General features: G+C 50.7%; 1 protein-coding gene across 1 annotated transcript; it reads left to right on the top strand.

Moving 5' to 3' along the window:
• Nucleotides 1-13447: 13447 nt before the first annotated feature.
• Nucleotides 13448-18287, top strand: LOC141133691 (E3 ubiquitin-protein ligase TRIM39-like). Its single transcript, XM_073623186.1, has one exon. The coding sequence runs from the start codon at nucleotides 13513-13515 to the stop codon at nucleotides 15097-15099; it is 1587 nt and encodes a 528-aa protein (XP_073479287.1). The 5' UTR covers nucleotides 13448-13512; the 3' UTR covers nucleotides 15100-18287.
• Nucleotides 18288-27005: the final 8718 nt, after the last annotated feature.

Genomic DNA, 27005 nt, shown 5'->3' with positions numbered 1-27005 from the left:
GACTTACGACCAGCTCTCCCAACCCATAACCGCTTGAACTTATGACCAGCTCTCCCAACCCACGACTGCTGGGACTAACGACCAGCTCTTCTGACCCGCGACTGCTCGGACTTACGACCAGCTCTCCCGACCCACGACTGCTCGGACTTATGACCGGCTCTTCTGATCTGTGCAGGATAACTGCTCAGACTTTTGACCAGCTCTCCCGACCCATGCTCAATGACTGCTCAGACTTATGATCAGCTCTCCCAACCTGCGACCGCTCAGACTTACAACCAGCTCTCCTGACCCGCAACTGCTCGAAATTATGACCAACTCTCCCAACCGTCAACCGCTGGGACTTACGACCAGCTCTTTTGACCCACGACCGCTCGGACTTATGACCAGCTCTTCCAACCCGCGCAGGACGGCTGCTCGGACGTACGACCAGCTCTCCCAACCCGCGACCGCTCGGACTTACGACCAGCTCTTCTGATCCAGGCATTACGACTGCTTGGACTTATAACTAGCTCTCCCGCTCTCCGACCTCAGGAACATGGTCTGCACTCCCCTGCAATAATGTGCCATCTCAGTGGGGCGCAATTTATGGCTCACCCCATGCAGATACTCCTCATTTAACGACTTATCTGTTTACCGACTGCTCGGACTTAGAACCAGCTCTCCTGACCCATGCAGGATGACTTCTCGGACTTACGACCAGCTCTCCAAACCCGTGACCGCTCGGACTTATGACCAGCTCTCCCGACCTGCGCAAGACGACTATTTGGACTTACGACCAGCTCACCCAACCCGCGACCGCTTGGACTTACGACCAGCTCTCCCGACCTGCGACCACTCAGAATTACGACCAGCTCTCCTGACCCACGACTGCTCGGACTTATGACCAGCTCTCCCGACCAGCAACTGCTGGGACTTACGACCAGCTCTCCCAACCCGCGACCGCTCGGACTTACAACCAGCTCTCCTGACCCGCGACTGCTCGGACTTATGACCTTCTCTCCCGACCTGCGCAGGATGACTGTTTGGACTTACGACCAGCTCTCCTGACCCGCGACCGCTAGGACTTATGACCAGCTCTCCTGACCTGCGCAGGACGACTGTTTGGACTTACGACCAGCTCTCCCAACCCGCGACCACTCGGACTTACAACCAGCTCTCCTGACCCATGACCACCTGGACTTACGACCATCTCTCCCAACCTGCGATTGCTCGGACTTACGACCAGCTCTCCCGACCTGTGCAGGACGACTGTTTGGACTTACGACCAGCTCTCCCGACACACGACCACTCGGACTTATGACCAGCTCTTCCTACCCGTGACCGCTCGTACTTATGACCAATTCTCCTGACCCACGACTGCTCGGACTTATGACCAGCTCTCCCGACCCGCAACTGCTGGGAGTTCCGACCAGCTCTCCTGACCCACAACCGCTCGGACTTATGACCAGCTCTCCCGACCCGCGACTGTTCGGACTTACGACCAGCTCTCCCAACACACGCAGGACGACTGCTCAGACTTACGATCAGCTCTCCTGACCCACAACCGCTCAGACTTATGACCAGCTCTCCCGACCTACGCAGGACGACTGCTCAGACTTACGACCAGCTCTCCCGACCCATGACTGCTCGAACTTACGACCAGCTCTCCCGATCTGCTTGTGGGCGGAGCATTCAACCTGAAATGTTGATTGCGGCATTGTACAGTTTAGCTGCTTCGTTGAATCTTCTTAGAACATTCGACGGACACCATAAGCCTTCAATTGACAGATTCGACCTTAGTTTGGATTTTTGGACTAATGCATTTTTTAACAAAACTAAATAAATAGAAACGAATTTCGGGAGTAACTAAATAAATGTATTTTTCGGACGAAAACTAAATTCCGAAACAAAATATTTCAGTGTACACATGTCTAGTGCTGATGCACTTAGGTGTAGGTTCATGCTAAAATCCTTTAGGAACATGGTCTGCACTCCCCTGTGAGTAATGTGCCATCTCAGTGGGGTGCAATTTATGGCTCCCCCCATGCAGATACTCCTCATTTAACGATTTATCTGTTTACCGACTGCTCGGACTTACGACCAGCTCTCCCGACCCACGACCGCTCGGACTTACGACCAGCTCCCCTGACCTGCGCAGGACGACTGGACTTACGACCAGCTCTCCCGACCCACGACCGCTCAGACTTACGACCAGCTCTCCCGACCCACAACCACTCAGACTTACGACCAGCTCTATCGACCTGCAACTGCTGGGACATACAACCAGCTCTCCCAACCCGCGACCACTCAGACTTGCGACCAGCTTTCCTGACCCGCGACCGCTCAGACTTATGACCAGCTCTCCCGACCTGTGAAGGATGACTGTTTGGACTTACAACCAGCTCTCCCGACCCGTGACTGCTCAGACTTACGACCAGCTCTGCCAACCCATGACTGCCTGGACTTACGACCAGCTCTCCCTACCCACGACCGCTCTTACTTATGACCAGCTCTCCCAATCTGCGTAGGACGACTGCTTGGACTTACGACCAGCTCTCCCGACCCGCGACTGCTCGGACTTATGACCAGCTCTCCCTACCTGCGATCGCTCGTACTTACGACCAGCTCTCCTGACCCACAACTGCTCGGACTTATGACCAGCTCTCCCGACGCGCAACCGCTGGGACTTACGACCAGCTCTCCGGACCCACGACCGCTCGGACTTACGACCAGCTCTCCCGACCCGCGACTGCTCGGACTTACGACCAGCTCTCCCGACCCGCGCAAGACGACTGCTCGGACTTATGACCAGCTCCCCTGACCCACAACCGCTCAGACTTACGACCAGCTCTCTCGACCTGCGCAGGACGACTGCTCGGACTTACGACCAGCTCTCCCGACCCGCGACTGCTCAGACCTACGACCAGCTCTCCCGACCCGCGACCACTCGTACTTACGACCAGCTCTCTCGACCCGCGACCGCTCAGACTTGTGACCAGCTCTCCTGACCCGCGACCGCTGGGACTTACGACCAGCTCTCCCGTCCCGCGACTGCTTGGACTTACGACCAGCTCTCCCGACCCACTACCGCTCAGACTTACGACCAGCTCTCCCAACCCATGACCGCTAGGACTTATGACCAGCTCTCCTGACCCGCAACCGCTCGGACATATGGCCAGCTCTCCCAACCCGTGACTGCTCGGAATTACGACCAGCTCTGCAGGATGCTTGCTCAGATTTTGACCAGCTCTCCTAACCTGTGCGGGATGACTGCTCAGACTTACGACCAGCTCTTCTGAACCGCGACTGCTTGGACTTACGACCAGCTCTCCCGACCCGCACAGGACGATTGCTCGGCCTTATGACCAGGTCTCCCGACCCACGACCGCTCGGACTTATGACCAGCTCTCCCGACCTGTGCAGGATAACTGCTCAGACTTATGACCAGCTCTCCCAATCCACGACCACTCAGACTTACGACCAGCTCTCCCAACCCACAACCGCTTGAACTTATGACCAGCTCTCCCAAACCCACGACCGCTAGGACTTACGACCAGCTCTTCTGACCCACGACCGCTCTGACTAATGACCAGCTCTCCCGCCCCGCGCAGGACAACTGCTCGGACTTACGACCAGCTCTCCCGACCCGCAACTGCTCGAACTTATGACCAGCTCTCCCAATCCGCAACTGCTGGGACTTACGACCATCTCTTCTGACCCACGACCGCTCGGACTTATGACTAGCTCAGCTTTTCTGACCCACGACCGCTCGAACTTATGACCAGCTCTTCTGACCAGCGCAGAATGACTGCTCGGACTTACGACTAGCTCTCCCGACTCGCGACCGCTCGGACTTACAACCAGCTCTCCTGATCCAGGCATTACGACTGCTTGGACTTATAACTAGCTCTCCTGCTCTCCGACCTGCATGCAGGATGTCATGTCATCACTCTGCGCCAGCCTCGTTCTCATTTCTGGCCTGCTGATTTACAGGTATGTACTGTACTATACTGTACTCTGTTCTCCTAAATGCCCCTTCCAGCGTTCTTTATACTGTACTGTACTGTTTTATGTCCTTATGTTCACAGTACTGTAATATATGCTTACTGTATACCGTACAGGTATTGCCCACGCCATGTCAGCGAAAAGAAAAAGCATGCCTGCACCTGCAGAAAGTCCGGAAAAAAAAAAATCTATTGATCTTGATGTGAAAAATAAGATCATTAAGGACTATGAGGCTGGCAAGAAAGTTAAAGAAATAGCAAGTGAATTCTACCACTCAGACTTACGACCAGCTCTCCCGACCTGCAACTGCTGGGACATACGACCAGCTCTCCCAACCCGCGACCACTCAGACTTGCGACCAGCTTTCCTGACCCGCGACCGCTCAGAATTATGACCAGCTCTCCCGACCTGTGAAGCATGACTGTTTGGACTTACGACCAGCTCTCCCAACCCGTGACTGCTCAGACTTACGACCAGCTCTCCCGACCCATGAATACCTGGACTTACGACCAGCTCTCCCTACCCGCGACCGCTCTTACTTACGACCAGCTCTCCCAATCTGCGCAGGACAACTGCTTGGACTTACGACCAGCTCTCTCGACCCGCGACTGCTCGGACTTACGACCAGCTCTCCCTACCTGCGACCGCTCGTACTTACGACCAGCTCTCCTGACCCACAACTGCTCGGATTTATGACCAGCTCTCCCGACCCGCAACCGCTGGGACTAACGTCCAGCTCTTCGGACCCACGACCGCTCGGGCTTACTACCAGCTCTCCCGACCCGCGACTGCTCGGACTTACGACCAGCTCTCCCGACCCGCGCAGGACGACTGCTCGGACTAACGACCAGCTCCCCTGACCCACAACCGCTCAGACTTACAACCAGCTCTCTCGACCTGCGCAGGACGACTGCTCGGACTTACGACCAGCTCTCCCGACCCACGACTGCTCAGACTTATGACCAGCTCTCCTGACACCGCGACCGCTCGTACTTACGACCAGCTCTTTCGACCCGCGACCGCTCAGACTTGTGACCAGCTCTCCTGACCCGCGACCGCTGGGACTTACGACCAGCTCTCCCAACCCGCGACCGCTAGGACTTATGACCAGCTCTCCTGACCCGCAACCGCTCAGACTTACGACCAGCTCTCCTGACACCGCGACCGCTCGGACTTACGACCAGCTCTCTCGACCCGCGACCGCTCAGACTTGTGACCAGCTCTCCTGACCCGCGACCGCTGGGACTTACGACCAGCTCTCCCAACCCGCGACCGCTCGGAATTACGACCAGCTCTCCCGACCCATGCAGGATGCCTGCTCAGACTTTTGACCAGCTCTCCCAACCTGTGCGGGATGACTGCTCGGACTTATGACCAGCCCTTCTGACCCGCGACTGCTCGGACTTATGACCAGCTCTCCCGACCCGCGCAGGACGATTGCTCGGACTTATGACCAGGTCTCCCGACCCACGACCGCTCGGACTTACGACCAGCTCTCCTGACCTGTGCAGGTTAACTGCTCAGACTTATGACCAGCTCACCCAATCCACGACCACTCGGACTTACAACCAGCTCTCCCAACCCACAACCGCTTGAACTTATGACCAGCTCTCCCAACCCACGACCGCTGGGACTTACGACCATCTCTTCTGACCCACGACCGCTCGGACTTATGACCAGCTCAGCTCATCTGACCCATGACCGCTCGGACTTATGACCAGCTCTTTTGACACGCGCAGGACGACTGATCGGACTTACGACTAGCTCTCCCGACCCGCGACCGCTCGGACTTACGACCAGCTCTCCTGATCCAGGCATTACGACTGCTTGGACTTATAACTAGCTCTCCTGCTCTCCGATCTGCACGCAGGACCTCATGTCATCACTCTGCGCCAGCCTCGTTCTCAGTTCTGGCCTGCTGATTTACAGGTATGTACTGTACTATACTGTGCTCTGTTCTCCTAAACGCCCCTTCCAGCGTTCTTTATACTGTACTGTACTGTTTTATGTCCTTATGTTCACAGTACTGTAATATATGCTTACTGTATACTGTACAGGTATTGCCCACGCCATGTCAGCGAAAAGAAAAAGCGTGCCTGCACCTGCAGAAAGTGCTCCGGAAAAAAAAAATCTATTGATCTTGATGTGAAAAATAAGATCATTAAGGACAATGAGGCTGGCAAGAAAGTTAAAGAAATAGCAAGTGAATTCTACCACTCAGATTTACGACCAGCTCTCCCGACCTACAACTGCTGGGACATACGACCAGCTCTCCCAACCCGCGACCACTCAGACTTGCGACCAGCTTTCCCGACCCGCGACCGCTCAGACTTATGACCAGCTCTCCCGACCTGTGAAGGATGACTGTTTGGACTTACGACCAGCTCTCCCGACCCGTGACTGCTCAGACTTACGACCAGCTCTCCCGACCCATGACTGCCTGGACTTACGACCAGCTCTCCCTACCCGTGACCGCTCTTACTTACAACCAACTCTCCCAATCTGCGCAGGACGACTGCTTGGACTTACGACCAGCTCTCCCGACCCGCGACTGCTCAGACTTACGACCAGCTCTCCCTACCTGCGACCGCTCGTACTTACGACCAGCTCTCCTGACCCACAACTGCTCGGACTTATGACCAGCTCTCCCGACCCGCAACCACTGGGACTAACGTCCAGCTCTTCGGACCCACGACTGCTCGGACTTACGACCAGCTCTCCCGACCCGCGACTGCTCGGACTTACGACCAGCTCTCCTGACCCGCGCAGGATGACTGCTCGGATTTACGACCAGCTCCCCTGACCCACAACCGCTCAGACTTACGACCAGCTCTCTCGACCTGCGCAGGACGACTGCTCGGACTTACGACCAGCTCTCCCGACCCGCGACTGCTCAGACTTACGACCAGCTCTCCCGACCCGCGACCGCTCGTACTTACGACCAGCTCTCTTGACCCGCGACCGCTCAGACTTGTGACCAGCTCTCCTGACCCGCGACCGCTGGGACTTACGACCAGCTCTCCCGACCCACGACTGCTTGGACTTACGACCAGCTCTCCCAACCCACGAGCGCTCAGACTTATGACCAGCTCTCCCAACCCACGACCGCTAGGACTTATGACCAGCTCTCCTGACCCGCAACCGCTCGGACATATGGCCAGCTCTCCCAACCCGTGACTGCTCGGAATTACGACCAGCTCTCACGACCCGTGCAGGATGCCTGCTCAGACTTTTGACCAGCTCTCCCAACCTGTGCGGGATGACTGCTCGGACTTACGACCAGCTCTTCTGACCCGCGACTGCTCGGACTTATGACCAGCTCTCCCGACCCGCGCAGGACGATTGCTCAGACTTATGACCAGGTCTCCGGACCCACGACCGCTTGGACTTACGACTAGCTCTCCCGACCTGTGCAGGATAACTGCTCAGACTTATGACCAGCTCTCCCAATCCACGACCACTCAGACTTACGACCAGCTCTCCCAACCCACAACCGCTTGAACTTATGACCAGCTCTCCCAACCCACGACCGCTAAGACTTATGACCAGCTCTTCTGACCCACAACCGCTCTGACTAATGACCAGCTCTCCCTCCCCGCACAGGACAACTGCTCGGACTTACGACCAGCTCTCCCAATCTGCAACCGCTGGGACTTACGACCATCTCTTCTGACCCATGACCGCTCGGACTTATGACCAGCTCAGCTCTTCTAACCCACGACCGCTCTGACTTATGACCAGCTCTTCTGACCCGCGCAGGACGACTGCTCGGACTTACGACTAGCTCTCCCGACCCGCGACCGCTCGGGCTTACGACCAGCTCTCCTGATCCAGGCATTACGACTGCTTGGACTTATAACTAGCTCTCCTGCTCTCCGACCTGCACGCAGGACGTCATGTCATCACTCTGCGCCAGCCTCGTTCTCAGTTCCAGCCTGCTGATTTACAGGTATGTACTGTACTATACTGTACTCTGTTCTCCTAAACGTCCCTTCCAGCGTTCTTTATACTGTACTGTACTGTTTTATGTCCTTATGTTCACAGTACTGTAATATATGCTTACTGTATACCATACAGGTATTGCCCACACCATGTCAGCGAAAAGAAAAAGCGTGTCTGCACCTGCAAAAAGTTCTCCGGAAAAAAAAAATCTATTGATCTTGATGTGAAAAATAAGATCATTAAGGACTATGAGGCTGGCAAGAAAGTTAAAGAAATAGCAAGTGAATTCTACCATTTCAACAATCCTAAAGGATAAGGATAGAGTAAAAGAGGCAGTAAAAGCATCGACAGGATACCAAGCTATAATAATTAAGCATCGGAAAGGCCTCATTCATGAAATGGAGAAATTGCTGGCAGTATGGATTGACGACCAAATAGAAAAAAGAATGCCAATGAGGCTTTTATTGATTCAAACCAAAGCACGCAGTATCTTTGAGAATTTGAAAGTGAACAAAGGAGAAGATTTGACTGAAACATTTACAGCAAGCCATGGATGGTTTCAAAGGTTTTGTCGAAGATCCATCCTCCATAATCAGTGTAGCAGACTCTCTAACCTCTTCCAGTCAAATAAGAACCTTTTGAGACCACAGACCGCTGATATCCTTCTTTAAGTAATGGTTGTGAGGCATTGTGAGTGCAAAGGTTGTAAAAGTCAATGGGCACCAGACACTTCTTTTAACAGTCCTTTTATATTTTGCAAGGGAAAGAGAGTTGGGGCCAAGACACCCTTATGTAGTTGCAATTTCAATAGGCAGATTCTGAGACTTCAATAGGAGGACAGCCGTACAGGGAAAAGCCCCAGCAAGGTGCCACTTCTGCACGTGCAGGTTTGCTGTCCCCTATGGCTACAGTACTTAACAGTTCCTAATTCAAATGTAACAGTTCTCTCAGCTTTACTACAACTTATACTTGTAGTTCTTCAGCCCCTTCAGCTCCTGGTCTTTCACTGGACCCTCTGATTCACTAACTCTGAAGCCCATGAGCTCCTCAAGGCTTTTGCGGTGGTATCTCCCTCAAGCGTCACCCACGCTTCCCTGCTGGGTCCCTAGCTTGGCACTTTGGATATCTTCAAGCTTCACCCCTGCTGACTGGCTTGGTCCCTGGCTTGACACACAAGGCTGCTCTGCAAGTGTTACCTCCATTGGTTGGGTCCCTGACTTGATCACCGGCCACTCAGACTTACGACCAGCTCTCCAGACCCGTGACCGCTCTGACTTATGACCAGCTCTCCAGACCTTGTAACCGCACAGACTTACGATCAGCTCTCCCGATCCACGACCCCTCGGACTTATGACCAGCTTTCCTGACCAGCGACCGCTCGGCCTTATGACCAGCTCTCCTGACCCACAACCATTCGAATTTATGACCAGCTCTCCTGACCTGCGACCGCTAAGACTTATGACCAGCTCTCCTGACCCGCGACCTATCGGACTTACGACCAGCTCTCCTGACCTGCGACGGCTCAGACTTACGACCAGCTCTCCCGACCCGCAACTGCACAGACATATGACAAGCACTCCCGACCCGCGACCGCTCGATCTAACGACTAGCTCTCCCGACCTCCAACCGCTCAGATTTACGACCAGCACTCCCGACCCGTGAAGGATGACTGCTCGGACTTATGACCAGCTCTCCCGACCCGCGACCGCTCAGACTGCGCTGCTTCTCCATCTTCTGGATAGGCCCTCAGACAGCCTAGCAGCCAGATGTCCCTGGAATAGGCCTCAGACTTCTGGGCAGCACAACACACGTCCACCCAGACAGCCATCCAGGTGGCAGAGAACCCTGATCACCTGGCTCCACCCAAATAAATAGGCTCTCCCAGCAGGCCAAGGGACTAAAGAAAATCCCTGCCCATTAGCTGAGACACGCCATCCATACATAGTCTGACCTTGCAACACCCTTGTCAATCTAACCCCACCAGCAAGCTCCAGCTAGTGACAGAAGAGATAAGGTGCAGCAATCCAGAGTTAGAGAGGAATCAGTGGAACTTCTAACAATCAGCCAGGATGATTAATACCTGACAAACTACATTTATTAGCAACCCTGCCTAAACACCAGGGTGCTACATGAATTACACAGGTTCTGAGGCTAATTTATTGCAGATAAGGCACCAAGTGAGTTTAATTACCACCTTAATCAGCCACAGAGCCTGTGTAATTACCTTATGTTCGGTTTTAAAGGGATGAGGTGGCAACCTTAAAGCAGAACTCCAGGCAAAAAAATTTTTTCCATGTCCTTGTTGCTGATCTCCTACCTTCACCAACTATGCCATCCATGTTCTTTTGAGCTCTGTAGTTCCTCTGTAATAGCCTGCTGATCTTGCTGAAAAACCGTTATTGTCCAGTGACATCCTGTTTGTAAGACAGCTGGCTGCTATTCCTCCTGTACCTCCAGCCAGCGGCCTGACACGCCCCCTTGTGGTTCTAGCAGGGAGTTCTATTTCCTGTAGTGGGCGGAGGGGGTCTCACAGCCCCCGGTCTGTGCCGCCCATGTAGGTTGTTTCCTCCTTCTCCTCTCTCCTCCCTCCTCCTCCTCTGCTCCCTGCCAGCAATCTGCCCTCACTCAACCTCCACTCCGCCCCCCCCCGCTGCCCGCCCCCCAAATCTCCATGCAGAGGATCGTTATCATAAATCGCCGGATGACACAGCGGAGATCTCTGGCTGTGACAGGTATTGTATTGTATGTGAAATACAGATCTCTGAAATGTCCTTCCTCCCGCCGGCATTGTGATTGACAGCGCACTGTTCCAATGCCGGCGGGAGGCGGGACATTACAGAGATCGGTGTTTCACATACAATACAATTCCCGTCACAGCGGGATATCCCCCGCTCTGTAATCCCGATGATTTCTGATAAAGACCCCCATGCGGCACTGGTGGTCCCTGACTTGCGGCACTGGTTTGCATTTAAATTAAATGCATTACATTTATTAATTTAAATGTATTTATTAAATGCATTCAATTTACATTATATTAATATGCATTTAGATTAAAATGCTTTGCATTTATAAGGCTGTAACCCATCATACCGTGCATTATGTGTGGTTTCACATTTACATGTACAAGCCTCGTGTACCTCCCACATTCACTGTAATTCCAAGGATTCATGGGAAATGTAGTCTGATTACAGTTAGAGAGAGAGAAGAGGATATGATGCAATCCCTGTACTAAGAGATCCTCCCTGCCAGAATACAGGCTGCATTCTTTGAATCATAGAGCTGACTTCCTGAAAATTACGGTAATTCAGATATTTCTCTTAAACGGTAAGAAATTTCACAAATGTAATAACTGTTTAGTGTTTTGTGTGTGGGGGAGGGGGAGTACTGATGAAGGATTTTTTTTAAATCCCGGAGTTCTGCTTTAAGGCTCACAGATGGTGGATCTGGTTTTACAACACTAATGCCCCGCACACACGAGCGGAAATTCCATTGGAAAAATCTTGTATGGTTTCTCCGCCGGAATTCCGCTCAAGCTTGTCCTTCCTACACACGGCCACACAAAAGTTCTCTGAACTTTCGACCGCCAAGAATGTGTGTCACACAGCACTACGATGAGCCAAGAAAATTAAGTTCAATGCTTCCGAGCATGCGTCGAATTGTTTCTGAGCATGCGTAGGAATTTTGCGCCTCGGAATTGCTACAGGCGATCGGCATTTCCGATAGGAACTTTTGTCAGTCGGAAAAATAGAGAACCTGCTCTCAATCTTTTGCTGGCGGAAATTCCGCCAGCAAAAGTCTGATGGAGCATACACACGGTCGGAATTTCCGACCAAAAGCTCATATCTGAAAATATATCTATTTTGGGACTATATCACATTTTTGAATTTATTTGGACTATTTCATTATTTTTGTTTCTTAATTAATATATGATATAGGGCTGCACCTACAGAGTTTTATATGATATATGGGAGTTGTATGTTCGCCTTTATGTACCAGCAGCTGTATGTTTCTCATTTGTTTATAGCGCTCACTTTATACACAATTTTTAGGATGACAGGTAGCCAAGCTTAGCTGGGACTAGCTGTGATCGGATTATATTATTCAGTAGGTGAGGCCAGGCGACGTCTATAGTACTCAGTCGTGTGCAGGAACAAGGTCAGAACAGAGCGCCTGTTTCTGGAACTGCAATAAACAAAACAGCTTTGCATGTTATGACTGTGGAACTACAAGTAACATATCAGCTTGCTTGCTGGTCTGTAGGACTACAAGGAACAGCTTAGTAGCAGTTTTACTGCTTTAACCACTTGCCGACCGCCTCACGATGATATACGTCGGCAGAATGGCACAGGCAGGCAGAATCACGTATCTGTACGTGATCTGACTCCCGCGGGCGGGGGGTCCGATCGGACACCCCCCCCGGTGCCCGAGGCGGTCGGCATTTGTCCCCCGGAGATCGGAGGTGAGGGGGAGGCCATCCATTCGTGGCCCCCCCCGATCGCTCCTGGCCAATGAGATCATTCCTCTGCTGCTGTATGGTAAACAGCAGCAGCGGAAGTGATGTCATCTCTCCTCGGCTTGGTATTTTCCGTTCCTGCGCCGAGGAGAGAAGACATCCGAGTGATGGTAAAACACACACACACAGTAGAACATGCCAGGCACACATTACACCCCCTTTACCCCTCGATCCCCCCCCCCCGATCACCCCCTAATCACCCATCCCCCCTGTCACTGACACCAAGCAGTTTTTTTTTCTGATTACTGCATTGGTGTCAGTTTGTGACAGTTAGTGTGGTAGGGCAGTTAGTGTTAGCCCCCTTTAGGTCTAGGGTACCCCCCTAACCCCCCCAATAAAGTTTTAACCCCTTGTTCACCCCCCGTCGCCAGTATCACTAAGCGATCGTTTTTCTGCTATGACTTTTGCGCAAACCAATAAATATATGCTTATTGACATTTTTTTTTCCAAAGACATGTGGCCGAATACATTTTGGCCTAAATGTATGACTAAAATTGAGTTTATTGGATTTTTTTATAACAAAAATTAGAAAATATCATTTTTTTTCAAAATTTTCGGTCTTTTTCCGTTTATAGAGCAAAAAATAAAAACCGCAGAGGTGATCAAATACCATCAAAAGAAAGCTCTATTTGTGGGAAGAAAAGGACTTAAATTTCGTTTGGGTACAACATTGCATGACTGCGCAATTACCAGTTAAAGCGACGCAGTGTCAAATTGTAAAAAGTGCTCTGGTCAGGAAGGGGGTAAATCCTTCCGGGCTGAAGTGGTTAATCTGTGACAGTTGTAATCTGTTTTTGCATTCCTATTCACTTGTATGGGGAGTAAATCAGTTCTGAACAAATGTTTGTTGACACAGGTCCTAATTTTCACCAGAGTGACCTATATTTTCCTGAGACAGGCACATTATGTAGGAGATTCTTCCAATATTGGTGTCCCTCCATATAACGAATCCTATGAATAAAGTACAAGTCACAGCCCAGCCTCACCCTGTGTAGAGGAAGTGACCCCTCCCAACTGCATTCTTCTCCGGTGTCAGAGACTTTCAGTTTCGTTTCTATCTTCTACTGTCAGCGATGGCGTCTTCAGATCTGAGAGCCGAGCTGGAATGTTCCGTCTGTCTGAACATTTATACAGATCCTGTAAACCTGAGATGTGGTCACAACTTCTGCCGGGTCTGTATTGATCGTGTGGTGGATACACAGGGGGGGTCTGGAGGATATTCCTGTCCTGAATGTAGAGAGAAGTTTCCGGATCGTTCTGCACTGCAGAAGAACATAACACTACGTAACATAGTGGAGAATTTCCAGTCTGCTCAGCCAGATCATGAGGAGTCCGGGGTCTTCTGTACTCACTGTGTGGACTCTCCTGTGCCTGCTGTTAGATCCTGTCTGTACTGTGAGGTTTCTCTGTGTGATAAACACCTGAGAGTCCACAAAAAGTCCCCAGAACACGTCTTATATGACCCCACCTTGTCCATGGAGAGCAGGAAATGCTCCATCCATAAGAAGATCCTGGAGTATTACTGCACTGAGGATGATACCTGTGTCTGTAAGTTTTGTGTGATTGGAGAACACACAGGACATAAGATGAAGTCACTGGATGAGGTTTCTGAGAAGAAGAAGGAGACACTGAGGAATGTTCTACAGAAACTTCTGATAAAGAGAGAGGAGATGGAGGAAAGAGTCCAGAGTCTGCAGAAACACAGGAGGAAAGTAGGAGAAAAAGCATCTGGTGACACCGAGAGATTCACTGCCCTGTTTAGAGATCTCAGGAGACGTCTGGAAGAACTGGAGAAGAGAGTCCTGAGGGACATCTCCGGGAGGGCAGAGCGGATCTCCATCTCCATCCGGGATCTGGAAATAAAGAAGGAGGAGCTGTCCAGGAAGTTGCGTCACATTGAGGAGCTGTGTAACATGACAGATCCACTGACTGTCTTACAGGAATCAGACACAGGTGACTTGTGTGATACTGAGGATGGAGATAATGAGGACAGAGAGAGACATGAGAAGCTCCTCCATGATGGAGGGGGTCTGGATGTGGCTGGGATATCACACACATTACACACAGGTTTATCTGATATAATAACAGAGGTAAATATATACTTCTATATACAGGGAGCTGCAGACATATTACTGGATGTAAACACAGCTCATAATATTCTCCATATATCAGATGACAGGAAAACTGTATCCAGGTCAGATAGAAACCAGAATCGTCCAAAAACACCAGAGAGATTCCAGGATTATTTTCAGGTGTTGAGCAGTCGGAGTTTCTCCTCAGGGAGACATTACTGGGAAGTGGATGTCGGGGGATCAGATAGCTGGAGAGTCGGGATGTGTTACCCCAGTATAGAGAGGAGAGGGGGGCAGTCACTGATTGGAAATAATAACAAGTCCTGGGGTTTGGGCTGGAATGGTGGTCAGTATGTGGTGAGACATGATAGTAAAGAGATCCCCTTACCCCCCAATATCTCCAGTAACAGAGTCAGGATATATCTGGATTATGAGGTCGGACGGATCTCCTTTTATGATCTGTGTGACCCGATCCGACATCTCCACACCTTCACCACCACCTTCACTGAGCCCCTCCATGCTGGGATACGTGTATATAAAGGTTGTGTAAAGATGTGTGGGAGGAATGAGAAGGGCAAGGAGGCCTGAGCACTCGGTGGGTGTAATACAGTGATGGCGAACCTTGGCACCCCAGATGTTTTGGAACTACATTTCCCATGATGCTCATGCACTCTGCAGTGTAGTGGAAAAATGGGAAATGTAGTTCCAAAACATCTGGGGTGCCAAGGTTCGCCATCACTGGTGTAATACAATGAGGTTAGCACTAGAGTGGAGGGATTTTGGCACATCACATTACTTGGATAAACAATTATTTTGACTTCACTAATGAACTTCCATTCATATGGCTTCATACTTAAAGGGATTTGCACTTATTTCTTGCTCTGAGTTCTAATGCGATTGTTTTCCATTTTTATTCTTACTATGATGATTGTAATTATTTTTAATACTTATTTAGTGTCATAGTTTTAGAGGGATAGAGCACCTATTATATGTTATTAGTCCCGCAGGGTTTTCTATGAGACTTCTCCATCGCTCCCTCTCAGATAACTGTGATTGGCTGGAATAACTCTAATTATAGCGAGGGGTGGGGATGCACCAGTAACAATACTTTGTGGTGCAGTTTGCGTCCATACAAAATGAATGGGTGCAAATCGCACTGCAAAAATGTGGTGTGATTCCTGTGTGAATCGCATTCAGATTGCCGCACTGCTCCTGTGTGAACCCAGGCTGAAATCACTATGACAAGCTCGGGTTCACACAGGAGCGGTGGGGAAACTGCATGCAATTTGAACAGAAATCGCACCGCATTAAAGTTTAAATTCTTTGCTGTGCGATTTGCGCCTATTCATTTTCCATAGATGCAAAAGTCACCACAAATGATCGGTTCTTGTTATCAGCGAGTACTTGAGCGAAAGTATAGGTACTCGCCGATAAAAAACGGCATTGGTGCATCCCTAGCGAGGGGGATGTGATCTATATACCGATCTATCGTGGAGAGGGAATAGAGCCCCTGTCAGGTTTTTATTGCTGTCTCCATCCCATTTAGGCTCCATTCACACTAGCGCGTTTGTTGATGCATTTTGCATTTTGCAGAAATGCATGGGAATTTTTTAACATGGGTTCCTATGGAACATGTTCACATCAATGCCTTTTTGTACCTCTGCATTTTTGGAAAGGGTCGGGGACTTTTTTTCATGCAAAATGCAGCGTTTTGCATGTAATACAATTCAATGGACCAGCATCAAAAACGCATGTGCACCGTTTTTACAGTGTTTTTACAGCGTTTTTGATGCGTTTTTGATGCGTTTTTGCGGGGGGGTTTTTTGGTTTCTTTTTTTTGTTTTTTTGTTTTTTTTAAAAAAAAAACTGTAAAAAAAAAAAAAAAAACGCAAAACGCCGCAAAAACGATGTAAAACGCTACAAAAACGCTGCTCAAAAACGTGGCAAGCATGACAAAAAAAACTCCAAAAACACTCAAAAGCAACATGCATAGGTGTGAATCGAGCCTTAGAGAGAGCCCCCCTCTCTTTTTGTCCTGGTGAATGTTATCACCCAAAGTGAAAGAAAATCCCAAATTCCGAGTTGTTACCAGAACTGGAATAGAGGGGAAATCCTCCAATGGGGACACTAGTTCTGGTGACAACCAGGGATTTCCTCATTTTGGAGGGATTTCCTGTCACTTCCTGTTTTGGTTATTGGAGAGGAAGTGAAGGGAAATCTCTCCAATGGAAAACAGATGGTGATTAAAAACTAACAGGGGTTATAACCCTCCCTTACTCTCTCCAAAATGAACAAAAAGTTTCTTTGTCTTTGGTTCTACTTTAATTTTCCAAACAGGAAGTTCCCATATTATATCAGCAATTTCCCTTCCCCCGCCCTTCCCCTGATGTTCTGCCCCTCCTCCTCATGGTGGCGCTATGTGCAGCCATGATCAGACACAGAGGGTGGAGATGATCCATCAGTACAGAGAATGCAGTGCAGTCATTGTGATGGGATAGGATGTGGTCACCTCTACATCTAGGAGAGGTCACATGACCCCATGTGGGGGGAGGGGACTGGGAAGGACAGAAGTGAGGTCTGGTAGATGGTGGGGGATGATGAGCTCCGTCTGTACTGGGAGGACTCATGGAGATCGGGGGAGGGGGGAGGGGTGAAGGGTGACAATAGAGCAGGTTGGGGGAGGGGCAGAGGAAGAGGAGCGGTATAACCTGGGGTGTGTGTGTACAGAGCAGCATAGAGCTCTCACCTTCCCCAGGATGTACAGGACATAAAAAGGAGACACATACTGCTAATATATCATCACACACTAACCTGTCTGCATCCTACACAATTGTATTCTAGGAATCTGTATGGAGGAAGTATGGTGGCCGCCATTGATAACTACTTCTAAAGAATACTATTTCTCTGGCTGTCATTCTGATCCAATGGCTTCTGCACTTTCTATGTCAGTAACCCGGAACAAGTATTCAGACTCGGAGTTCTGACTTAACTCTGATTTCCTGATCGGCATGATTGTTCCAGGTCAGTGTCCCCAAATACTGAGTCCACAGACAGCCAGGAGAATAGCATTTTCAGAAGACATCCAGCAATGGTCCCTCCATATTCCCCTCAGTACAGGTGTAATGGAAGTCACAGCCGGGGAAGTTCTTGTTGCGTTGTTTATTTTCATTTTACCCGAATATAAAATGCTGAATTTTAATCTGTAATGTCTTTTGGTTGTTTTATTAATTTTTTTGAATATTTACAAATTTATAATCTGATCTTTTATGTCACTTTTCTTATTACTTGTATGAAATTTTCATATTAGAAATAAACATTTAATACAGATCTCTTCCATGACATTGTGTTACAGAGAATTCTGGGCTTTCCAATAAGACAGCCCGGCACTAACTGGTCACTTGTGGACTGTCTCTCTCTAATTCAGTGGTGGCTGGTGCTCAAAATTTTTGGGGGGGCGCAAACTAAAAAATTCTGAAAAATACTGAAAAAAACACATTAAATTGCAGCCACTGTGCCTGTCAAGTGCAGCCCCTGTGCCCCATCAAATGCAGCCACTTCTTCCCCTCAAGTGCAGCCTCTGTGTCTGTCAAATGCAGCCACTGAGCCCCCCTCCCACCCGCTCGCCCACTGACTGTCCAGCACTTTCCCCAGCTTAGTGGGGATCAGGCGGTGGGTCAGGTGGTGAGCTGTGGGATGGTGGGATGAGCAGCGGGTCAGGCGGCGCCTCCTTTGTCCTCCATTTGTCTCACTCTCTTCTTCCGTTCCGTTTTGTTAGCTGTACAATCGGAACGCCTGTGCCTTCAGCCAATCAGGTGAAGGGGAGGGATGGGCTTTATGTTTGAATCGAATGTGAGTTGGCTGTTCGCCAAATAGCAAACAATTTGGGATGTTCGCGGCAAACTCGAAAGCTGCGGAACACCCTTTAAAAATCCATGGGAGAAGTCAAAAGTGCTCATTTTAAAGGTTAATATGCAAGTTATTGTCATAAAAAGTGTTTGGGGACCTGGGTCCTGCCCCAGGGGACATGGATCAATGCAAAAAAAGTTTTAAAAATGGCCGTTTTTTCAGGAGCAGTGATTTTAATAATGCTTAAAGTAAAACAATAAAAGTGAAATATTCCTTTAAATTTCGTACCTGGGGGGTGTCTATAGTATGCCTGTAAAGGGGCGCATGTTTCCCGTGTTTAGAACAGTCTGAGTGCAAAATGACATTTCTAAAGGAAAAAAAGTAATTTAAAAGTACTCGCGACTATTAATGAATTGTCGGGTCTCTGCAATACACATAAAAGTCATTGAAAAAAACGGCATGGGATTCCATCCTCTGCTTCTTCCTCCGGTCTTCTCGTCCGGCATCTTCCTCCGGCTTCTTCTCTACTTCGACCTCCGGACGATCCACCTCAATGGGACCTCCACACCCAAAGGGCCTGGTAATGGACTGTGGGGGAATCCTATGCCGTTTTTTTCAATGACTGTTATGTGTATTGCAGAGACCCGACAATTCATTAATAGCTGCGAGTACTTTTAAATTACTTTTTTTCCTTTAGAAATGTCATTTTGCTCTCGGACTGTTCTAAACACGGGAAACATGCGCCCCTTTACAGGTGTACTATAGACACCCTCCAGGTATGAAATTTAAAGGAATATTTCACTTTTATTGTTTCACTTTAAGCATTATTAAAATCACTGCTCCCGAAAAAATGTCCGTTTTTAAAACTTTTTTTTGCATTGATCCATGTCCCCTGGGGCAGGACCCGGGTCCCCAAACACTTTTTATGACAATATTTATCGGCATATAACACGCACCTTTTTCCCCTTAAAATCAGGGGAAAATCGTGGGTGCGTGTTATAGGCCGATCCCCGCCAATTTTGTTCTGATCTGAGCGATCGCAGCTATTGCCGCGATCGCTGCCGACATACACAGCCGTGTGTAAATTCAAATATGGCGCCGAGACTGCAGGGACTCGTCGGAGCCGAGATACACATACTCGAGTATCTTTGGTTTTTCTCGACGCCGCTCACAGTCACCCCCAGTCCCGCCATTGGACCTGTGTGATGTCCATCATAGGACGGGACTGGGCGTGACTATGAGCGGCGCTGAAAAAAGCCAAGGATACTCGGGTATGTGTATCTCAGCTCCGACGAGTCCCTGCAGTCTCGGCGCCATATTTGAATTTACACACGGCTGTGTATGTCGGCGGCGATCGCGGCAATCACACAAGGCTGCACTGGGGCAAAGCTCCACTGACAAGGCTGCACTGGGACAAAGCTGCACTGACAAGGCTGCACTGGGACAAAGCTGCACTGACATGGCTGCACTGGGACAAAGCTGCACTGACATGGCTGCACTGGGACAAAGCTGCACTGACAAGGCTGCACTGGGACAAAGCTGCACTGACATGGCTGCACTGGGACAAAGCTGCACTGACATGGCTGCACTGACAAGGCTGCACTGGGACAAAGCTGCACTGACATGGCTGCACTGGGACAAAGCTGCACTGACAAGGCTGCACTGGGACAAAGCTGCACTGACATGGCTGCACTGGGACAAAGCTGCACTGACAAGGCTGCACTGGGACAAAGCTGCACTGACATGGCTGCACTGGGACAAAGCTGCACTGACATGGCTGCACTGACAAGGCTGCACTGGGACAAAGCTGCACTGACATGGCTGCACTGGGACAAAGCTGCACTGACAAGGCTGCACTGGGACAAGGCTGCACTGACAAGGCTGCACTGACAAGGCTGCACTGGGGCAAAGCTGCACTGACAAGGCTGCACTGGGACAAAGCTGCACTGACATGGCTGCACTGGGACAAAGCTGCACTGACAAGGCTACAGATGGACACCGATAACGCTGCATTGATGGGCATTTTAATGTAAGTTTTTCTTCCTAAACTTTACTCCTAAAAGCTTTTTTCCTTAAAATTCTCTCCTAAATAGGGATGAGCTTCGTGTTCGAGTCGAACCCATGTTCGACTCGAACATCGGCTGTTCGCCCGTTCGCCGAATTCCGAACTTTATGGGCCGTTCGCGCTAAATTCGTGTGGCGCGTCACGGCCCACAGGCGATTCCGGCTCTCTACCGGCATGTGGAAGGCAATGTCCATGCCTCGCTGGACAGGGCGGTCAGCGGTAAGGTGCATATTACCGCTGACTCATGGTCCAGCAGGCATGGACAGGGACGTTACCTAAGTTTCACGGCGCATTGGGTGACTCTGCTGGCAGCTGGGAAGGATGCAGGACAAGGTGCAGTAGTGTTGGAGGTTGTTCCGCCACCACGCCTCCAAAATGCTGATTGTGACACACCTCTCTCCTCCACCCCCTCCTCTTCTTCTTCCTCCATGGCCTCTTCCTCGGAACTAGCGGTGCTCCGTAGGCGTTCAAGGGGCTACGCAAGTACGCAGGCCAAAAGATGCCATGCGGTGCTTGAGCTGGTGTGCTTGGGGGACAGGAGCCACACTGGGGCAGAGGTTCTGTCAGCTCTGCAGGGGCAGGTTCAGAGGTGGTTGACGCCACGCCAACTTAAGGCAGGAATGGTGGTTTGCGACAATGGCACCAACCTCCTCTCTGCCCTCCGACAGGGACAAATGACCCATGTGCCCTGTTTGGCTCACGTCCTTAACTTGGTGGTGCAGCGGTTCTTGGGCAGGTACCCGGGCTTACAGGATGTCCTGAGGCAGGCCAGGAAAGTCTGTGTGCATTTCCGCCGGTCATATAATGCCAGTGCTCGGCTGACGGACCTCCAAAAGGAGTTTAACCTGCCCAAGAACCGCCTAATCTGTGACATGCCCACCAGGTGGAACTCAACGTTGGCCATGCTGCAGACTGCAGGGACTCGTCGGAGCCGAGATACACATACTCGAGTATCTTTGGTTTTTCTCGACGCCGCTCACAGTCACCCCCAGTCCCGCCATTGGACCTGTGTGATGTCCATCATAGGACGGGACTGGGCGTGACTATGAGCGGCGCTGAAAAAAGCCAAGGATACTCGGGTATGTGTATCTCAGCTCCGACGAGTCCCTGCAGTCTCGGCGCCATATTTGAATTTACACACGGCTGTGTATGTCGGCGGCGATCGCGGCAATCACACAAGGCTGCACTGGGGCAAAGCTCCACTGACAAGGCTGCACTGGGACAAAGCTGCACTGACAAGGCTGCACTGGGACAAAGCTGCACTGACATGGCTGCACTGGGACAAAGCTGCACTGACATGGCTGCACTGGGACAAAGCTGCACTGACAAGGCTGCACTGGGACAAAGCTGCACTGACATGGCTGCACTGGGACAAAGCTGCACTGACATGGCTGCACTGACAAGGCTGCACTGGGACAAAGCTGCACTGACATGGCTGCACTGGGACAAAGCTGCACTGACAAGGCTGCACTGGGACAAAGCTGCACTGACATGGCTGCACTGGGACAAAGCTGCACTGACAAGGCTGCACTGGGACAAAGCTGCACTGACATGGCTGCACTGGGACAAAGCTGCACTGACATGGCTGCACTGACAAGGCTGCACTGGGACAAAGCTGCACTGACATGGCTGCACTGGGACAAAGCTGCACTGACAAGGCTGCACTGGGACAAGGCTGCACTGACAAGGCTGCACTGGGGCAAAGCTGCACTGACAAGGCTGCACTGGGACAAAGCTGCACTGACATGGCTGCACTGGGACAAAGCTGCACTGACAAGGCTACAGATGGACACCGATAACGCTGCATTGATGGGCATTTTAATGTAAGTTTTTCTTCCTAAACTTTACTCCTAAAAGCTTTTTTCCTTAAAATTCTCTCCTAAATAGGGATGAGCTTCGTGTTCGAGTCGAACCCATGTTCGACTCGAACATCGGCTGTTCGCCCGTTCGCCGAATTCCGAACTTTATGGGCCGTTCGCGCTAAATTCGTGTGGCGCGTCACGGCCCATAATTCACTGCGGCATCGCAGTGCATTGCTGGCTGATGATTGGCCAAGCATGCACTATGACCCGCATGCTTGGCCAATCACAGCGCCGTCAGTAGAGAGAGCATTAATTGGCCAAAGCCAGGGTGGCTTTGGCCAATTATGGCTCAGGGGATTTAGTACACACCCCACACTATATAAGGCCGCCTGCACGGCGGCCCTGTGTAGTGTGTGTTCCGGTGTGCTGAGAGATAGAGAGAGAGAGAGACAGTGTCATTTGATTTGAGTTAGATAGATTAGGCAGAACAGTCAGTCAGTTAGCTGCACTTACAGTGTATTGTGTATATATATGCATCCCAGGTGTTGCATATATATATATATACACTGTATTCAGTTTAGCTAGATCCGTTCCTGTTATCTTCTATCTAGACTATTTACATTTAGTGCAGTGCGTCCTGCTCACAGTGTTCAGCTAGATCCGTTCCTGCTATTTACATTTAGTGCAGTGCGTCCTGCTCACAGTGTTCAGCTAGATCCGTTCCTGCTATTTACATTTAGTGCAGTGCGTCCTGCTCACAGTGTTCAGCTAGATCCGTTCCTGCAATTTACATTTAGTGCAGTGCGTCCTGCTCACAGTGTTCAGCTAGATCCGTTCCTGCTATTTACATTTAGTGCAGTGCGTCCTGCTCACAGTGTTCAGCTAGATCCGTTCCTGTTATCTTCCTACTGACAGGCAGGCTTGTCTGGTTACAGTATATAAAGCTACCTGAAGAAAATTACAGGTGTTCTATTTGATCCTATTAGTACCACGGTCAGGCAGCTAGACTATTTACATTTAGTACAGTGCGTCCTGCTCACAGTGTTCAGCTAGATCCGTTCCTGCAATTTACATTTAGTGCAGTGCGTCCTGCTCACAGTGTTCAGCTAGATCCGTTCCTGCTATTTACATTTAGTGCAGTGCGTCCTGCTCACAGTGTTCAGCTAGATCCGTTCCTGTTATTTACATTTAGTGCAGTGCGTCCTGCTCACAGTGTTCAGCTAGATCCGTTCCTGTTATTTACATTTAGTGCAGTGCGTCCTGCTCACAGTGTTCAGCTAGATCCGTTCCTGCTATTTACATTTAGTGCAGTGCGTCCTGCTCACAGTGTTCAGCTAGATCCGTTCCTGCTATTTACATTTAGTGCAGTGCGTCCTGCTCACAGTGTTCAGCTAGATCCGTTCCTGTTATCTTCCTACTGACAGGCAGGCTTGTCTGGTTACAGTATATAAAGCTACCTGAAGAAAATTACACGTGTTCTTTTTGATCCTATTAGTACCACGGTCAGGCAGCTAGACTATTTACATTTAGTACAGTGCGTCCTGCTCACAGTGTTCAGCTAGATCCGTTCCTGCTATTTACAATTAGTGCAGTGCGTCCTGCTCACAGTGTTCAGCTAGATCCGTTCCTGCAATTTACATTTAGTGCAGTGCGTCCTGCTCACAGTGTTCAGCTAGATCCGTTCCTGCTATTTACATTTAGTGCAGTGCGTCCTGCTCACAGTGTTCAGCTAGATCCGTTCCTGTTATCTTCTAGACTATTTACATTTAGTGCAGTGCGTCCTGCTCACAGTGTTCAGCTAGATCCGTTCCTGTTATCTTCCTACTGACAGGCAGGCTTGTCTGGTTACAGTATATAAAGCTACCGGAAGAAAATTACAGGTGTTCTATTTGATCCTATTAGTACCACGGTCAGGCAGCTAGACTATTTACATTTAGTACAGTGCGTCCTGCTCACAGTGTTCAGCTAGATCCGTTCCTGTTATCTTCCTACTGACAGGCAGGCTTGTCTGGTTACAGTATATAAAGCTACCTGAAGAAAATTACAGGTGTTCTATCCCAGCTTAGTGCAGCTACAGGCCATTAGTATGTCTGGAAGGCCAAGAAGGAGAGGCAGACAGTCACAAGCCAATAAGAGAGGGCAAGCAGGCTCTGTGTCTAGTGCTGGTCGTGGAGACGGTGCATCCTCATCAGCACGTGGCCATGGGACACGCTTGGCCTTTTTTTCGGCAGCTGGCCGTGTTGAGCCGCAACATGCGGAAGACTTGGTCGAGTGGATGACCAAGCCGTCCTCATCCTCCTCATCCTCTCTCATCCATGCCCAGGGTGCTTTGTCTGGCAAAGCAGCGGCCTCTTCCCTCAACTCAATGTCATCAGTGACTCCTTCCGTAGCTCCACCATGTCCTCATGAGGATTCCCTCGAACTGTTTGACCACAGTGTTGGGTACATGCTCCAGGAGGATGCCCAGCGTTTGGAAGGCTCTGATGACGATACTGAGCTCGATGAAAGCAGTAACATGAGCACGGACAGAAGGGGTGCCCAAGAAGGACAGCAATCTGGCAGTCATGCTCCCCCTGCTGCAGCATACTGCCAGGTTTGCTCCAGTGATGAGGAGGGAGGGGATGATGAGGTCACTGACTCAACGTGGGTGCCTGATAGGAGAGAGGAGGAGGAGGAGGAGGAGGAGGCGGCGGCACATCACCAACGAGGCAGGATGCCCTCCAGGGGCCAGCCTAAGGGCAGCACATTGACTGCATCACACCCCAAAGCTCCACATGTGCAGGGCGCTGCAGTCTCTGCGCGTTATTCAAAAAGTTCTTTGGTGTGGGCCTTTTTTGAGACGAGTGCATCAGATCGCACCGCTGCTATTTGCAACATATGTCTCAAGCGTATCTCGCGTGGCCAAAACATCTCCCGCTTGGGTACCACATGCTTGACCAGACATATGTTGACCTGCCATGCAGTTCGTTGGCAAGCGTATCTAAAAGACCCACACCAAAGAACAAAGAGGATCTCTCCTTGCTCCTCATCAGCTGAGATTTCCAACCCCACTAGACCTTCAGTCCTCTCTGAGACCTGCAGTGAGAGGAATGAAGGTGTAGAATTAGGTGTGTCACAGCCAAGTACTTGTGGGCAATCTGCTTTTGGTACACCGACGTCAGATTGTACCAGGCAAATTTCCCTGCCCCAGCTGCTGCACCGCCGAAAGAAGTTTGCTCCCAGCCATCCACATGCCCAGCGGTTGAATGCTAGCTTGGCAAAATTGCTAGCACTTCAACTGCTGCCTTTTCAGTTGGTAGACTCTGCCCCCTTCCGTGAGTTTGTGGAATGTGCGGTTCCTCAGTGGCAGGTACCCAAACGCCACTTTTTCTCACGGAAGGCGATTCCGGCTCTCTACCGGCATGTGGAAGGCAATGTCCATGCCTCGCTGGACAGGGCGGTCAGCGGTAAGGTGCATATTACCGCTGACTCATGGTCCAGCAGGCATGGACAGGGACGTTACCTAAGTTTCACGGCGCATTGGGTGACTCTGCTGGCAGCTGGGAAGGATGCAGGACAAGGTGCAGTAGTGTTGGAGGTTGTTCCGCCACCACGCCTCCAAAATGCTGATTGTGACACACCTCTCTCCTCCACCCCCTCCTCTTCTTCTTCCTCCATGGCCTCTTCCTCGGAACTAGCGGTGCTCCGTAGGCGTTCAAGGGGCTACGCAAGTACGCAGGCCAAAAGATGCCATGCGGTGCTTGAGCTGGTGTGCTTGGGGGACAGGAGCCACACTGGGGCAGAGGTTCTGTCAGCTCTGCAGGGGCAGGTTCAGAGGTGGTTGACGCCACACCAACTTAAGGCAGGAATGGTGGTTTGCGACAATGGCACCAACCTCCTCTCTGCCCTCCGACAGGGACAAATGACCCATGTGCCCTGTTTGGCTCACGTCCTTAACTTGGTGGTGCAGCGGTTCTTGGGCAGGTACCCGGGCTTACAGGATGTCCTGAGGCAGGCCAGGAAAGTCTGTGTGCATTTCCGCCGGTCATATAATGCCAGTGCTCGGCTGACGGACCTCCAAAAGGAGTTTAACCTGCCCAAGAACCGCCTAATCTGTGACATGCCCACCAGGTGGAACTCAACGTTGGCCATGCTGCAGCGGCTGCACACGCAGCAGAGGGCCATCAATGAGTACCTGTGCGACTATGGCACCAGGACAGGGTCAGGGGAGCTTGTTTTTTTTTCCCCACGCCAGTGGGCCATGATCAGGGATGCATGCACTGTCCTGTCACCATTCGAGGAGGCCACAAGGATGGTGAGCAGTGACAGTGCATGCATCAGTGACACTGTCCCCCTTGTCCACCTGTTGGAGCACACGCTGCATGGAATAATGGACAGGGCACTTGAGGCAGAACAGAGGCAGGAAGAGGAGGACTTCCTTAGCTCTCAAGGCCCCCTTTATCCAGACAGTGTTCCTGCATGCCCGCCGATCACACAGGAAGAGGACGAGGAGGAAGAGGAGGAGGAGGAGGAGGAAGATTGTGTCAGTATGGAGGTGGAGCCTGGCACTCAGCAGCAGTCTTTAAGGGATCAGTCCCAAGAAACACATGGACTTGTACGTGGCTGGGAGGAGGTGGCTGCGGACCATGTCGTTCTTAGTGACCCAGAGGACTCCGGACCGAATGCCTCAGCAAACCTACGCTGCATGGCCTCCCTGATCCTGCAAAGCCTGCGTAAGGATCCTCGTATTCGTGGTATCAAGGAGAATGACCAATACTGGCTGGCAACCCTCCTTGATCCAC

This window comes from Aquarana catesbeiana, linkage group LG03, assembly GCF_042186555.1.
Source record: "Aquarana catesbeiana isolate 2022-GZ linkage group LG03, ASM4218655v1, whole genome shotgun sequence".
In the NCBI taxonomy this organism is placed as follows: Eukaryota; Metazoa; Chordata; class Amphibia; order Anura; family Ranidae; genus Aquarana; species Aquarana catesbeiana.
Note: the sequence above shows the minus strand (reverse complement) of the source record. Positions and strands in the feature narration are given on the sequence as shown.

What these genes read in the sequence shown, in the direction of transcription:
- LOC141133691 (XM_073623186.1), top strand. Translation starts at nt 13,513, where the DNA reads ATGGCGTCTTCAGATCTGAGAGCCGAGCTGGAATGTTCCGTCTGTCTG.